The sequence below is a fragment of the Dipodomys spectabilis genome, unplaced genomic scaffold (genome assembly GCF_019054845.1).
Source record: "Dipodomys spectabilis isolate Male_0828 unplaced genomic scaffold, ASM1905484v1 ptg000059l, whole genome shotgun sequence".
NCBI classification, from domain to species: Eukaryota; Metazoa; Chordata; class Mammalia; order Rodentia; family Heteromyidae; genus Dipodomys; species Dipodomys spectabilis.
Genome location: NW_024870736.1, coordinates 412213 through 428197, shown reverse-complemented (window position 1 = coordinate 428197; position 15985 = coordinate 412213). Strand labels below are relative to the sequence as shown.

Below are 15985 nucleotides of genomic sequence, written 5' to 3'. Positions count from 1 at the left end.
GATGGATGAGAGGTTTCCCTCTGTTTCCCAGTTTGCACAGAAATGCGGGGGTCCTGGAGAGTTCCACTCAGAAAAGCATTTCAGAATGACTCATAAACAGGAGTCTCATCGATGGTTTATTTTCAGTAAAACAGGAGAAAGTAGGGAGAAGAAACATTTCCTGCTTTCCATGAGAAAAATAGAAGGGTAGAAATTTTTAATTTTTTTTTCTTTTTTTGGTCCGGTCGTGGGGCCTGAACTCTGGGCCTGGGCGCTATCCCTCAGCTCTTCAGCTCAAGGCTAGCGCTCTACCACTTGAGCCACAGCGCCACTTCCGGCTTTTTTCTTTTTGCTTATGTGGTGCTGAGGAATGGAACCCAGGGCCTCAAGCATGCAAGGCAAGCGCTCTACCACTGAGCCACCTTCCCAGCCCGAAATTTTTAATTTTTTATTAAATCCTGCCTGATATGCCTGATTAAATTTAAGTCACAAGGATTTTTGATGTTTTTCTGGAAGTGTTTGAGCTTTCACTCAGGTTCTTAAATCCATCTTGAGTTCATTTTTGTATGTGACGTGAAGTGTAAAGGACAGGTGCAGCTTCATCCTTTGCATGTGAACGCCTTGTGCTAACACTGCTGATTGAAAAAAACTACTCTTTCCCCTACTGAGTTTGCCTTTGTCAAAAATCAGTGTAAAAGGTTGTCTGTGGCTGAGTGCATAACTTGAGTGGCAGTTGTTTAATGTTTCAAGTAGTACTGAGAGTCATCCCAAGCACCAAGGAGGGGAGGTGGGGAGCCACTTTGTTTCTGAACTCCTAGTTGTATCCATGGGTCTTTCTGTAGATATATGGTCTTGCAACTTTGGTCTTTTTCAAAATAGTTTTTGGCTATTTGGGGCCCTTTATATTTCCATTTGAATTCTGAGATCAGCTTATAATTTTCTCAAATGGAAAAAATCAAATAAGTTTAATTGGGCTTGTGTTGAATCTATACCTCAACTTGACAAGGACTGTGATCTGCACAATTCTTTTTTTCTTTTTGGCAGTACTAAGAGTTTGAACTCAGGGACCAAGCAGGTACTCTAGCACTTGAGCCACACATCCAACCCTTGTTGCTTTATATTTCAAATAACATCAAGCCAGACTAAAGACAGAGATCTTGTTTACACTTTCCTCACAACTGGGATGACAAGCACAGTCCAAAATGCCCAGCTTCTTTTTTAATTGGTTCTTATGAGGTCTTGCTAATCTTTTGCATGGCTGACCTAGAATCTTGATCCTCCTAATCTCTACCTCCTAAGTATCTAGGATGACAGATGTAAGTCATCATGCCACACCTTTTACTATTTATAAGCATTTTAATTTTGTTTTTAAATTTTCATGTTTGAGTAGTCTGTTGCTAACAGGTAGGCAGCAGTTGCCCTTTATGTTGATTGTATATTTTGAGTTTGTAGGAAAGCCTTTTTTTGAGTTAAGAGCCACTTAGTCAAGTACTGGAACTCTAAACCAGCAACCTGCAGGGACTTCCCCTTTATTCTACTCTGACTCATATAACAAAGACAAAAGTTCCTTTGTCATTCAAAGGTGGTTTGAGCAGCTCCATTAGAAAGGGATTCCTTAAACCAACTGAAGTCTACATTCCTGTGTCTTTTACCCACTACTCTGAGATTAGGCTGACAACTCACCTCATGCTGCTGAAGATAAAACCATCTCTGCCTGTCCACAGTGAGGCCTGGGAACCAGGGACATGTCCTGGGTTTTGTTGTTTAATGTGTTCGGAGCTGCAGTGGTCCACCGATACAGCAAAAGAGGAATGTGGCCTATGAGGTCCCACCTGTGGAATATGCGGTGTTGTACCAATCTCCTGTGTCTCCATCTGTTTTCTGTTGCTGACTAATTACCTTAAAGTGTATAATTAATCAAGAACAAAGGTTTATTCATCTCATGGTTCTAGAAGCTGAGAGTTCCAAAGGTGATGGGTTACACCTGTTGGTAGAGACCTACGGTAGCACAGAACACCCCATGGTAAAGGCACAGCAAATAGATTAGCATGGGTCTCTCTTCCTTTCCTTGCAAAGCCACTAATGTTATCAAAAGTGCTCATCCTTCTGATTGCCTCTAGTCCTAATTCCCCCAAGTCCTGCCTCTAAATGTCATAAATACAGATTTGAAGACTGTTTCCATAAAGTGTGTGGGGGGGGGGGGGGTGTATTTGAATTCTCGTGAGCTGGTAACCATGCTTGCACCAGGGCCTGCTGAGGCACCAGCCCCATGTGCTCCACTAACCCTATGCCCTCCCTTCCCTGCAGGTGTGGTGGGCTGGGGCTGGTGCTGGCCAGCGCAGGCTTTGGCATGCTGACAGCACCCATCATCGAGCTGCACAACCAGAAAGGCTACTTCTTACACCACATCATCTTTGCCTGCTGTACACTCATCTGCATTATCTGCATCCTGCTGCTGCCGGAAAGCAGGGACCAGAACCTGCCTGAGAACATCTTCAATGGGGAGCACTACACGAGGCAGCCGCTGCTGCCCCACAAGAAGGGAGAGCAGCCGCTCCTGCTTACCAATGCTGAGCTCAAGGACTACTCAGGCCTGCACGACACAGCTGCTACAGGTGATGGGCTGCCTGAGGGTGCCACAGCCAATGGCATGAAGTCCATGTAGCTGGCCAAGACCCGCTGCCATCCTGCAAGTCCCCTGGGACTCAAAAGGCTGGAGGGAGTTTGGACACAGATTTAGAGACCAGGGAGAAGAACCATGGCAAGAAGAAGAAAGTCCAACTCTGCTGCTGACACCATCCAATTGTGAGACTTTCAAGTGGTGTGGGGAAATTCTATCTTTCCAAATGTCCAAGGAGTGGGATTAAGGAAACAGACTCTAGAAATAATTCTTCAAGACTTTCTTTTCTGCCATTGAATGTTGGTATTTATTTTGGTCATTTTTACAAGAAGCACTTTATTCCCTTCCTTCTCACTGATCATGAGATGGAACAGCCTTCAGGAGTGAGGCAGGGTCACTGGGGAAGACCCCAGGAGTGACCAACACAGCAGCCAGCCTCCTCGCTGGAGGTCCTTACAGCTCCACACCCTCCAGCTGCACCGCCAATGCTCACTGGGCAGGCCTGGAGCCGCCACGTAGGCCACCCACCTTAGACAGTCAACACTCTTGGGGAACATTCTGGGGACTACATTTGAGACAGTGAAGTGTACACAGTTAGTGTTTTGCTAATCTGTATGTTGTAAAGTCCCTTTTTTTCCCATTTTTGTTTGTAGGGTAGTTTCCATCCATGTTAGGGGAAACAGCTCTTGGATATCATCAAAACCAGCTTAGCCCTCATTCCTTCTGGATCATCCCTTGTACTTGATGCTTTACCAGAAATCTAAAATGATCAGCGATAATATTCACCAGTTTTCTGACACCGGGTTTGCTTAGTTTAAAAAAATATTCAAGTAGCAAATGTGTTGGGGTCTGAGACATTCATTTTTATTAAAACTTCTTCCCAGATTTGGCTCCAACAGAGAAATTCCCTCCTCCGATCACTTTGTTGCCAGCACTACTTGAAAATGTGGCTCCTGTGTGAACTTTAATAACAGGAAAATAATTGAGAAAGATGACTGAGGCAAATCCCAGGAGGAAGCCTTGCCCTCCCACATGTGGCTGTCACCCACATCTGGAACACATACCACAGAGAGCACCAGCTCAGATGGCTGGCATTCTCCCGGGATCCCAGAGCCACAGCACTGCAGGAAACCATCCTCTCATGTCTTCCTCTTCACTTCCACCTGTCACTCACTCAGCACAGAGGGGCCTAGGACAGGAGTGCAGATTGTTCACAGTCCAGTCCACATGGTCTCTAGCCTCTTGAAAGAAGCAAGAAGTGAGAAAGCAATAACTCACCAAAGCTCAACTCCCATGCTGCCCTCTCCCAGGGTTCTGATTATGTTCCTCATTTTGCCCCAGGCAGTGGAACACCTGGGGCTGCTAAGAAACCAGCTTTCTCCACACAGACAGGCACTGCTTTGTAGCAACTCAGGCTCCTGCTTTTCTGGACAGGTTGGCTTACTAGAACCATCAGTCTTGCCCCTCTGATGCATCTCTGCCATGGACTGTGTTCAGCCAGGGAAATCAGTCTTGGGCCTGTGTAGCCAATTAGATGACTTCAAATGAGTTGCTAGAATTCAAAGGGCCAGAAAGGGGTTGAGTTTCTCCCCCTCCAGCTCTCCACCTGGTCTGTTTCTTCCTGTTTCACCCACCTCTTCTCCACATCTGGTACACACATCAGCAGGAACCCGCGGCCTTGATAAAGACCTTCTGGGGCCAGTAATCAGACGTGCAGTCCTGTATTTGCAGCAGCTGGGCCTTTGCCAACTCATCATCTGATGCCTGTGGTCTGACAGTCTTGCTCCAGGACAGATGACAGGGGATGGAGGCTGTCTGGCCAGCCTTCCCCAAACCTGCTCCAAATCCAGCTCTTCTTCACCCACCCTGGTCTTTTTTCTTAAGCCATCTTGTTCTGTGTGTCCATTCAGTCTGCATTCACCTCTTACAAAGGCCTTTCTTTAGATCTGTGCAAGCCTTTGCGTGCCAAACTTGTCAAATACCTTTTACCTTTTTTTAGGGTACTTGCTACCAAGTCGTCTGGCAGCAAACCCAGCTAAATATAGGACAGAACATATACAGAAGTTGTGAGCAATCTCACACTGGTCGTTCAGTGCTTTATAAAGCAATGTATGGAAGCTACAGAATGCTGCCGAAATCACAAGAATGTGGTGTCAAGGTATAGCACTTCTAAACTTTTCCACCTCAAGTGACAATGGAAAAAAAACAACAACAAAAACTGGGCCAGTGAAGACCACTGCTAAGCACTTCAGCAATCAAGGCGAACCTATTAGTGACTGTAAACAGCTGGCTCTGGGACCTGGGGCAGGGCCCAGTCTAGCAAAGGTGCAGGAAGATCTCAGCAGGCAGAACCCTGTGGGGGAAAGCTAGGGGTAAGTCTGAGCTCCTACAGCTTAAGGGTAGTTGAAGCTCTTGAGGAACACCTGTATGAGATACAGTCAGAAAAAGAATGCTTCCCTATGGGAGCACTGCAAAGCCCATACCAAGGCAGAAAGGCAGGAGGGCACCCAGGCCGGAGACAGGACAAACCTGCCTGGCCCCACAGGGAGGTCTGAGCCCCAGCTCCCTAGCACCAGCCTATATTGAGCTTCTTGGTCCAATGTCCCTCCTGGATTTCTAGAAGAGACTCATCTCAGGCACATTCCCTTTCTGTTTTGCCCTCTCATCCCCTGGGGAAACGTGGGAAGGTACCCTGCTGCTCTCACCACCCATCCCTATACCCTGCAAACCCTTTAATAAGTTATGCACAAATGTGAACACCGGAGATGGGGTTATTTCTTATTCTTTTCCAGAAGTCAGTAATAACTCTTATCAAATACCGTAGTTATTAGCACTCAAACAGGAAAAGGGGTTAAATGTTTTCCAAGACTGTAATCACCGGCAGCTGGAAGACACAGCTAGTGAGTGGGTCTGACCACAGAACGGTAAGCATCAAATCAGACCTCATAGGGGAAGGATCCCACTCAAACATGCCCACTTCCCAGAGCCACATGGGAGACCCCTGAACTGGAAGTGCCACTCAGTGCATCTTATAACTGTCACACTGCCCAGCCCTGGGGCCCTCAGGCTGGGGAGGCCCACGATTCAACTGTCTTGAAGACCACCACCTCACTGTAATGTATTGTGTGTGTGTTGGGAAAGCAGTACAGTGTGTCGTGTCAAATAAGGAACGCTTCCCTACCTCTGTCCCTCTGCACCCCAACCTTGTGAGGTTTGACTCTAGGAACCATGTTACTGTACATGTCCACGGGGCTTCCTCCGGCGGTACTTGTTCATAGCACAAGCTACACTGAGTTCTGAACTGTCATTCACAGCTACCTGTCTGCATGGTGTTGCCTCTGTTGTACCTTTGGGGAAAATTCGTATGTAAATGTACAGAAATAAAAATGTTGCCCCATTAACAGATTTCCTCTGGAATGTCTTCCCTACCTCACCTGATGGTATCCAGCGAAGGGCATTTCACTACCATTGATGAAGAGTAATAAAGTCCTCCATGTTGATTCAGAGTTCACTGAGTCACTACTTTCAACGCCTCTGTAAACTGTCCACTAGCCTGGGGGATGGGGTGGGAGAGGGAGCTGTCACTCTGCTTTAAAGTCCTAGTCTTAAAAGGCAGGCAGAAGCGGAGAGGTGGGACTAAACACAAACTGTTTTATCTAGTGCCATTCTCAGCCCACCTGAGAATTCAATACATTTAAGAGGAATTTTTTTCTCATTTATGTTCTGCTAATCCGTGAAAGAGCCTAGAGAGGTTAAGAAATGACTATCTTACACTGTGATTCTGTGAGGAAAGACTGATAACCCCAAACTCTTCTCAATGTAGTATTTTTTAACAAGAAAATATTTCTTTAATAAAGTATTTATACCAAACTCTTCTCTCTATAGCCCTGATTTTGTGTCACTTACTATTCTATCCTAGAAAGGGGCCCACTGTGCTTCCCAAACTGTGGAAACGGTGGCCAAGGCCTTCGAGGCTAGCATGGGAAGGCTGCAGAGGCTCCTAACCTCAGACATCCACCATGCACTCCTCGGAGGAGCCCTATTCCTAGCAGGAAACAGCCCAGGGAAAGAGCACATGGAGAACATAGTAAGAAGTGCCCAAGAGACAGGGTTAGCTAAAATTGATGGGAAAACACATCTTCATGAGAGGCAGACAGAAACCTGAGAAAAGCACAGAAAACCTAAAGTGTATTTTTGGGGAGGGAAAGGGGCCACGGGTTGGGTCAAGGCCTCGTGCTTGTTAGTTAGGCCTCTAACACTCAAGCCATTACCCCCAATCACTAGAACATATTTATAAAGATACTAACTTCAGCTCTAATTGGGACTGTACATAAGTCACAACTGATTGAAACTCTGCATTATGTTGCACCCTTCAATTGCCACAAAGCCCCATTTGCCCCCACTGAGTAGTCAAATGTTTGCTACCCCTTGCTTTCCTTCTTCCCCAGCCTATCAGCACATTCTGGTTCACTGACAGAGGAAAGGGAAAGCCCTTAAGATGAACTATTTATTTGGGGTTTTACTTTTTCAGTAATACTAGGGTTTGAACAAGGTTTACACTTGCTAAATTCTACCGCTTGAGCTATACTCCCAGCTCAAGATAAACCCTTTAAATGAAGTATAAACACAGCCTGATAACAAAAGCACAATCCATTTATTTAAATGTACATTGAACATAAGTTATAAATTCTCCCTTCTGCCACTCAGAACTTTTCCGGAAAAGCCTCCATTTCTTCCTTGATCCTGTTTTCTACAAGTAACGCGAAGTTACTGTCTGTGTTTTGAAGGTTATAGCTGACAAACACCTGTTTGTTGGTCTTCCTGGCTAAAAAGAGAGAAACATTGACAAAACCATCACAGAAACACCACAGGGTTTCTTTCCTCACACCTGCCTACAGCTGGGAAATACTTGGAAAGAGAAAACAAGGTTTAGAGAGAAAAGAATTCTACTTTCTAACTCTTCCTGGTGCTGTTCATTCAAATAGATGTTACTTAGCACCTATCTTAGGTTCTTGAGCCCTAGATTTTTTGTGTGGGCACCACATTAGCAGCATTAGTGGGAGCTTGCTGAGAGAAGCAGATTCTAAGGCCCATCCAGACCTTCTACATCAGAAAGCTGGGTTCAGCCCAGCAATCAATGTTAACAAGTCCTCCAGTGTTCAGCCCAACAATCAGTGTTAACAAGTCCTCTCAAGTCTTCTGCTCTACACTGGCTTTTGTGCTTTGGAGTTTTGTAGGCTTTGTTTCTAAAAACACCTAATATGCTAACATATTTAAAATGAAATGTTAAAGTTGGTCTCTTTCACTAATACCAGGTTCCATTCCAATTCCAATCTCTGCCTGGAGGAGAACATATATATATCTATGCATGTACATGTATGTATATGTGAGTGTGTGTATATATATATATATATATATATATATATATATGCACATATGACTAACATTCAGTGTTAATTAAAACCAGTTAGTCAAGGCCAGAAACAACAAAACAAGAAGAGTAAGTAATAAGCCTAAGCCAATTCAATTGTGCCTGGACCAAGACTGGGGCCTCCTTCCTTGACCACACCCATGCTCAGGGAAGGTGCAGAAATTCCTACTCACCTACTGAGGCATGGACTCCACCCTCCCCCCAGAGCCATCGCTCATCCATAGGCAGAAAGTCAATGTGGTAAGAAGCTAGAAGGTAGTATAGAATACACACCACAGGATTACACCCTGGTGTGAATTCTGTCCTCTTGGTGGCTGTCTTACCATCAGTCTCACTAGATAACATGGGAGGCAATGTGGCACATGGAACAGGAGCTGAATCAGCTTCAGGTGAGGGCCTCTCAGCCCCATCACAATCTAGAAAGTTCTTTGGGCTTCAATTCCTCTTCTACAAATCAACCTTTGGATCTTAAAGGTATTTTTCTCAGCTACTGAAAACAATGAGGTTTGGGGGGTTACAGGAGAACTTAGATAATGCCTCATTGAATGGGTAGCTGACATAACTGTGCAGAGTGAAAGGATGAGCCCAGCCACAGCCTTGAGGACAGCTGAGTGAATTGTATGGCAGGTAGATTACATCTCAATAAAGCTGTTATTCTTAACAAAGGGAATGTATCTGAATGGACAGATACAGTTATTCAGTTATGAAAGCCGGTGTTTTAGGAACTGCTCATAGAACTTGGAGCAGAGTCTCTTGTCAGCTTGTTACATGCAGGATATCCACAAAGGGGACAGCTGTGCCTGGACTGATCTAATTGGCTGTGGGATAGGGGAGCAGGGCATAAGTCTCCTCCATAGTGTCTCACCAATCTCACTATCCTCTAGGTGCAGGACAGTTAAACAATGATCTTGGCACTGCAGAGGGTCCCACAAAGGCTAGCTGGAACAACCATCAGGTCATACCCTGCTCAGCCTGCCCTCTCAGAGCCCACTTTGATTCCAATCACTAGACTTGCTAAGGCAGGCCTTCCCAGAGAGTCAAGCCACTACTGTGGCAGCATCCTCCCAGATCCAACTCTGCCTCCAAGACCACAAGAATACAGGGTCTCCACACAGAAGCTGAGATGTTTCCAGGGTGACTTGGAACGTCCCCTGTCTGCTTTCATCTTCCGTAAAAGAAGCTGTGCAGGACACTTCTCCCTTCCCATCAGAATGCATTAGTGCTGCATCTCCAGGCTTGAGGCCGGGCACAGCTGAGGACTCACTGGGTGGTAGGTACCAAACCCTTTGGAGAAACTGGTAGCCAGTGACCTGAGTAACTGAGAACTGCTTGGGGTTTGCATACAAGTTGGTATTAGGCCTCCATCTCTTGGATATTCTTGAGCACACTTTATGCTTTTTGTATTAAGGCTTTTTTGCAGCATATCAGACCAACGCCTGTCATCCTCTTCCTCCTGTCTGGGTCTGTTGGTTGATACCCACCCAGCATCCTGTCTCCATAACTATGCACACTTCACCATGACTTTTTCTGAGGACATGGGCACACAGTGGTCTCTTTGGCATGCTGCCCTCTAATCCTGGGGAAATATTCAATGAAGCACTTAGAAGAGGCACCATGTCTCCAAGTGACTTTCACATGATTCAAAGAAAACAAATGATGTAAACAGACAGAGGTAGACAACTTGTACTCTAAATAACCCAGGAATTCTTTCCTGTAAATTTGAAATTACTTCTTAAAAACAAGTTACCAGGGGCTGGGAAGGTGGCTCAGTGGTAGAGTGCTTGCCTTGCATGCATGAGGCCCTGGGTTCAATTCCTCAGCACCACATAAGCAAAAAGAAAAAAGCCGGGAAGTGGCTCTGTGGCTCAAGTGGTAGAGCGCTAGCCTTGAGCTGAAGAGCTGAGGGACAGCGCCCAGGCCCAGATTTCAGGCCCCACGACCGGACCCCCCCCCCCAAAAAAAACAAGTTACCAAAAAACTTAATTCATCAGGTTTGATTCCAAGCTACCTTGCAAGTTGCTAAAACGTTGACCTCTGCCCTCCCTGACCTCTACCATGGCAGCGTGAGAAGCTGGGATGGCTGGTGACACTGGCCTGCCTTCACCAGCTGGTGGTGTTCCTCCTCGCTTTATAGTCCATTCACACGCATGGGCCTCCAGCGCCTGAGAGGAACGTCCCTACTTGTCAGGACAACAGCGCTCCCTTTGTACAGCACCAAAGTGAGATATGAACACCTTAAAACCAGGAACTGGGCTCCTTCCCTTCCTATCTCCTGAGGATACTAGGGATCCCAAGACTAACTCTATTACTCAACTGCCTAGGAACCAAGAATACCAAGGCACTCACTCCATGCTAGTGATGACAAAACACAAGCCATTCTTACCTAAACTCCTACATATTTATGGAAGTAGTGTCTCGGGTGCAGGAGCATGGAGAACCTTCACTTCATATTCTTTGTATGATGCCACCACACTAAGCACCACCAGACCCTACACTACTCCACACTGAAAGGCTACTAGGCCAGTCTCCCACCAACCTCTGGTCACCACACAGAGACTGACAGATGGTCCTTTCTGCACACTGGTGACACCTGCCCACAGCTCCACCAAAGTCCCATGAGGCTCAGGAGCCATCTTGAACAGCTGCCCTAGGGCACTGTGGGTAATATTCACTCTCCTTCCATAAGGAGATGAGGCACTCATTGGAGTGCCTTTACCTCAAAGGTAAAGCCAAGAAGGACAAGGGAATTAGGCAGGAATGTACTGGCTTGAGACAGTGGGGACAGGGGAGCACAAAAGTGCCCAGTAAATAAGATCGGTGCACACTGGTCTGTGCTTCCAACAGCACTGCAAGAGGGCTCCTTACTTCTGAAGTAAGCAGGTGGATCCCACCTGGCTGGTCTCAGCACCAGCCATAGGTACATACCTAGGCGTTGGGCCAGGCCAGTAGAGGTCGTGTCAGAGGTGTCTCCAAAGAGAGAGGTGCACACAGGGATGGAGTCCTACAAGAAAAACAAACAACATACTACAGCTTCTCCACGTGGGTGCAACCAGCCACATTTCTGTAGCTTCTGTTGCCCCAAGGGTGGTATAAGCAGATTCTTAAGAGGCCCCTGGGAAGAAGGGCTCTAATCTGCCAACAGTCAGGCAGGGTCACCCCAACATAAAAGGTGAATAGAACTGGGACAAACAAAGAGGAGCCACCTGAAGCTGGAACCACATGCCTATTCATTAGTTCTAGGCCTGAATTCACATAAAGGACTTGTTTTAATGTCGGAAACTCCAATGGGCAATATTCTGAAGGGCAACATTCCAACCAAGAAGAAAGCAAACAAGATCATTAAAACCACAGCAAAGAGAAAGCCAATCATAAGAGTCCAGGTGCCCCAGGCCAGGTCCTCAACTGAGAGGCAGGATGCCTGATCTCATGACGACTGTAAGAACACACAGCTCCAGTCCTCTTGTTCATTTGGGCTCTTAAAGGACAATAACTGCCTATGACTGAGAAAGGACATCAGGCAAGAGCATTCTGAACAGAAAGACTTCTGATTAGACTAGGCCAATCTCATTTCAGATAAGAATAAAACAAACAGTAGAAATGATGTTAAGATAAATCAATGTGGCCCTTCGGAAATCTGGTCTTTTTTTTTTTTTTTTTTCCGTCACAGGGCTTGAACTCTGGGCCTGCGCACTTGTCCCTCAGCTCTTCAGCTCAAGGCGAGCACTCTACCACTTGAGTCACAGCGCCACTTCCAGTTTTCTGAGTGGTTTATTGGAGATAAAGAGTCTCATGGACTTTTCCTGCCCCGGCTGGCTTTGAACCACGATCCTCAGATCTCAGCTAGAATTACAGGCATGATCCACCAGCACCCGGCTTGACAAATCTTACTCTCAATTATTTTGGGAGTAATATCCCTCACCATTAAAAATGCCTACCTTGGAAGGAAAAACTCTACTCACTAACTTGCAATATAGCCAAATATCAAAATAATAGATCTTTAGCTGAACATGGTAGCAAGTGCTTTTAATCCCCAGCTATTCAAGAAACAGGAAACATCTGAGGCCAACCAAGGTGAAGGTAGCAAAATTTTAAAAAAACAAAGGTTAAGGGGATGGAGGTATGGGGCTGTAGGCATAGCTCATATTACATATTTATATAATAAGCATGAGGCCCTAGGCTGGAAGGTAGAGGGAGTCAGCAAACTTATAGTAAATACATCTTAAGCACAAAGCCCTGGGAGAACTAGTCAGTGGAGAAGACTGTAGACATATAGAGAATCTAGGTTTTGGTGCTGCTATCCTATGTCCAGATGGAGATGGCCGAGCACAGACCAGAGACTGCACCTAGTATCCTAAGGGTTTGGGAAATCAAAAACACAATTTTTTTGGTCAAAAAGGTACAAAAGTATGGCATTAACTAATGAACCTATTGCTCAGCGAGTCCAAGTTCAACACTTAGTTGTACTGCTACAGTATTCATGGTTAAACTTCCTCAAAAAAAAAGTAAATCTACCTTACCAAGTGGATTTTTTCCATCAAAAATAAAAATGTTAAACCCCATCTGTTCCTATTCTAAACAAATCACTATTCCCAAATGGGACAGTGGTATCCCAGCAGACACATGCTCAGACACTTCTGCTCTGGTGTCAGTACCAAATTCCACTCCTTGCATAAGGTCAGAGATATCCTAGGTCCCAGAGCAGCCACCCTCAGGCTGCTCAGGCTTACATCTGAGTTCTGCAGCCTCTCTTGACAGCAAAACCTCACTCCAGCCAAGGCAAGCCAGCTGATGAAGCAGCTCTATCTCTACTCGCTATGGTCTTATCTAGGTTTGGGGCTGGAGAGGGAGGCATCACAGATCTTCTGATGCTATCCTCCTCCATACACAGGCAAGGTATCAGACAGTTGAGGCTTTACAGCCCACAAGGTCTCTATTCCAATGGTTCAATCCTACCATCAAAGCACAAAACCTGCTGAAGACTACATGCATGGATGAATAAGGCCCTATTCCAATAAAACTTTATTACAAAAAAAAAGGGGGGGGAAAGAATAAAATGTCAATACAAAAGTAGATGGAAGACTGGCCTGCAGGATACTTGACAATTACGTACTCCACAGTACCATGGTATACCTCTTTTTCCCTTGCTGGTCCTCTGCCAAGAACTAATGTGGTCACCAAGTGGGAATGGGCTTCTGACAAGGGCTTTACCTTCTAGTCCGAAAACATGCCTGCTGGAGCTATGATGCCCAGGTGATCAGATCACCAAAGCAGCCCACAAGAGGAGGTGAATTAGGTATTCCCCAAACCAGTCTGCAAAAGGGGATTGAAACAGTTCAGGTCTTAGCAGCACATGGTCCTGGCCTCTAGGTGGCTACAATCTTCCCCCACCATCTATTACTAGTCTCAAGACCACCAGTCATCCTGATCCAAACTGGTCCTTCTCCCAATAAACTTACCATCTGCCCAAAGGCTCACCTGCCAAGACTCACCAGAAAACAAAAAAACACCAAGTAAAGAACTGCAAGAATGAAGTGGCAGAGGACTATCAGATAAGGACATCAGGACTAATTCAGATGTTCTCTGTGATAGAAATCTGAACACTCACTGATGTGACTCCCCACCACTGCAGTCCTTAGGCCCTGACTGCCACAGGCTCCAGGAGCCTCACTCAAATACTTCACAATGACTGATAAGTACCCAGTAGGTGCAAAGAAAACAGACATTGGTAAACAGACCGGTCTCATTCTGGAACAATGATCTGCAAAGGAAGTCAGGGCTAAAGGAATAAATGAGCAAAGAATGCTAAGAAGCAACAAGCCCTGACCTGACTTAAAACTGTCACTGTGCTACTCAGTGCTACTAAGGCCACACATAATGTAGATAAGCTGTGTTCCCTAAAAGTTATGTTTATATGACTATGAATATGAATTTAGAAATACCATCTTAGCAAACATAATTAAGATGCAAATTAAGCTAGGCACTGGTGGCTTATGCCTGTAATCCTAGCTACCCAGGAGGCAGAGAGAAAGTCTGTGAGACTCTTATCTCTCCAATTAACCAGTAAAAAGCCAGAAGTGGAGTTGTAGTTCAAATGGCAGCCTGCTAGCCCCAGTACCTGAGAGAAAGAGGGGGGGCAGGAAGAGGGGGAGAAAATCATATCCAGCATGACTTATGTTCTCACAAGAGAGAGGGCTGGGAGTGTAAACTCAAGGAGAAAGCACTTGCCTAGCATGTAGCAACCCTGGTTCAATCCCTAGCACTGTAAAAATAGAGGAAAGGAGAGGAAACCAAGTGACACAAAGGGAAAAGGTGGCCACATTATGTCAAGGCAGAAATCTGGGAACCATCTATAAGACTAGGAATAGGAAGGGTTCCAAGTCACCACCTGAAGATGGATGGTTTTGTCACTAGAGTGACACACATGAACTTTGGATTTCTGGCATCCAGAACAGTGACAGGGCAAATCCCCTTTTGTTTTAACACCCAGTTTATACTAGAGCCCTAGGAAATTGCATACAACAATGGGGAAGGGGATATGGGGCGAGGAGGGGCTCAGACATGTCGGTGGCAGCCATGTGAGAAGGAGAGGTGTACTCCCCATTTGTTTTCATGGACAGCAGAGCCAAACAAAGCCTTGGGCACGTGGACTGTGAAAGGATGGAGGACCACCAGAGCAACGGCAAAGGAGCTGCCACGACAGAGGACTGGCCGCAGGGGCAGCAGCCTAGAGGAGAGATCAAGTTTGGTCCAGAGTTTGTCTGACTAGTAGACATCTAAGAGAAGATACAGGAGCCCCAAGTTCAGTGTGATGGGGGTAGTGAGGGCGCGGAAGGAAGTTGTCTGTACAGGAGCTGGAAGCAAATATTCGCAGGGTCAAAGTGAGGCGGTGTGGGGGTAGGAGGTGGAGGGCATTTCTGGAGGATGAAGGAGAGGCTGACAGTCTGAGAGGAGAAAGGAAGGGCGGGCTTGGAGGGGGCGGTCCCTGTGGGCGGGGGCGGGGCCTGGGGCGGGGCTTGGGCCTGGGGCGGGGCTTGGGCCTGGGGCGGGGCTTGGGCCTGGGGCGGGGCTTGGGCCTGGGGCGGGGCTTGGGCCTGGGGCGGGGCGGTCCCTGGGGCGGGGCTTGGGCCTGGGGCGGGGCGGTCCCTGGGGCGGGGCCTGGGCCTGGGCGGGGCGGGGCCTGGAGCCCGCGCGGGCTCCCGGACAGAGGTGCCGGAAGTGCCCTGAGCAACCCGGGTCCGCGGCCTCCACTCCGCCAGCCCTCCCCTACCCCCAACGGTGCGCATTCCCCTCCCCATTCCCGGCCCTTCCCACTCCCCGACCCGCACTCACGTAGCGGCTGCACATGGCCACGGCCAGGCTGCGCAAGTGAGGCGTGGCCCCCACCCACAGGAAGAGCGAGTCCGTCAGCCGCATGACGTGGAAGTGGACGAGCTGCTCCCACAGCCTCGCGCTGAAGTTGTGCAGGGACACGTCCCCGCCCGCAGCGGCCCGCGGCCCTTCCATGCCGCCGCCACCCCGCCCACAGCGCCGGGACCCGCGTCCCGCCCGACGCCGACGCTGCAGCCAGCCAGACCTGAGCGAGCGAGCGCCGAGACGCCGAACGCGTCTTCGCTATCGGTGGTGCGAGGCAAGGGGCGGAGCGTGAGAGGGGCCCGGGAGCAGGCTTTGCTAGGGCCCAGGAGGTAAATCCTGGGCTCCACATCTCGGGAGGCCCTCCAGGCCTCTCCCCCACGCACCGGTGCAAAACCGCCCACCAGAGACTCAGACCTTTCATCTTAGCGACTCAGGAGGCTGAGCTCTGAATAAGTGGTTCCATGTCAGCCTGGGCAGAAAACACCTTGAACCTTATCTCCAATGAGCCACCAAAAAGCTGGACGTGGAGTTGTGGCAAGTTTTGAGTGCAAAAGCTCAGGGACAGTGCCCAGGCCCTAAGTTCAAGCCCCAGTATCAACACA

The 15985-nt window shown here is 47.5% G+C and overlaps 2 protein-coding genes across 3 annotated transcripts in view; one reads left to right on the top strand and one right to left on the bottom strand.

Moving 5' to 3' along the window:
* The window catches only part of Slc22a23 (solute carrier family 22 member 23), a 194802-nt gene extending 190006 nt beyond the window's left edge, over nucleotides 1-4796 (top strand). The window contains exon 10 of the mRNA XM_042680305.1: nucleotides 2287-4796. Coding sequence (XP_042536239.1) covers nucleotides 2287-2644 — 358 coding nt within the window. The 3' untranslated portion in view covers nucleotides 2645-4796. The remainder of the gene's footprint in view (nucleotides 1-2286) is intronic.
* A 96-nt stretch (nucleotides 4797-4892) lies between these two features.
* Nucleotides 4893-15582, bottom strand: Psmg4 (proteasome assembly chaperone 4). 2 transcript variants are annotated; one of them, XM_042680307.1, is made up of 3 exons: nucleotides 15360-15582; nucleotides 10956-11031; nucleotides 4893-5946 (listed from the first exon to the last, which is right to left on the bottom strand). In XM_042680307.1, the coding sequence occupies exons 1-3, from the start codon at nucleotides 15531-15533 to the stop codon at nucleotides 5831-5833; spliced, it is 366 nt and encodes a 121-aa protein (XP_042536241.1). In that variant the 5' UTR covers nucleotides 15534-15582; the 3' UTR covers nucleotides 4893-5830. The 2 variants fall into 2 exon arrangements, with proteins under 2 accessions (XP_042536241.1, XP_042536240.1); XM_042680306.1 differs by lacking the exon at nucleotides 4893-5946 and adding an exon at nucleotides 7235-7424.
* Nucleotides 15583-15985: the final 403 nt, after the last annotated feature.

Coding starts and splice junctions, on each gene's coding strand:
- Psmg4 (XM_042680306.1), bottom strand. CDS start 15,533: ATGGAAGGGCCGCGGGCCGCTGCGGGCGGGGACGTGTCCCTGCACAAC. Junction 11,032..15,359: donor TGGCCATGTGCAGCCGCTAC/GTGAGTGCGGGT, acceptor TTTTTCTTGTAG/GACTCCATCCCTGTGTGCAC. Junction 7,425..10,955: donor TGGCCTGGCCCAACGCCTAG/GTATGTACCTAT, acceptor CTCTCTTTTTAG/CCAGGAAGACCAACAAACAG.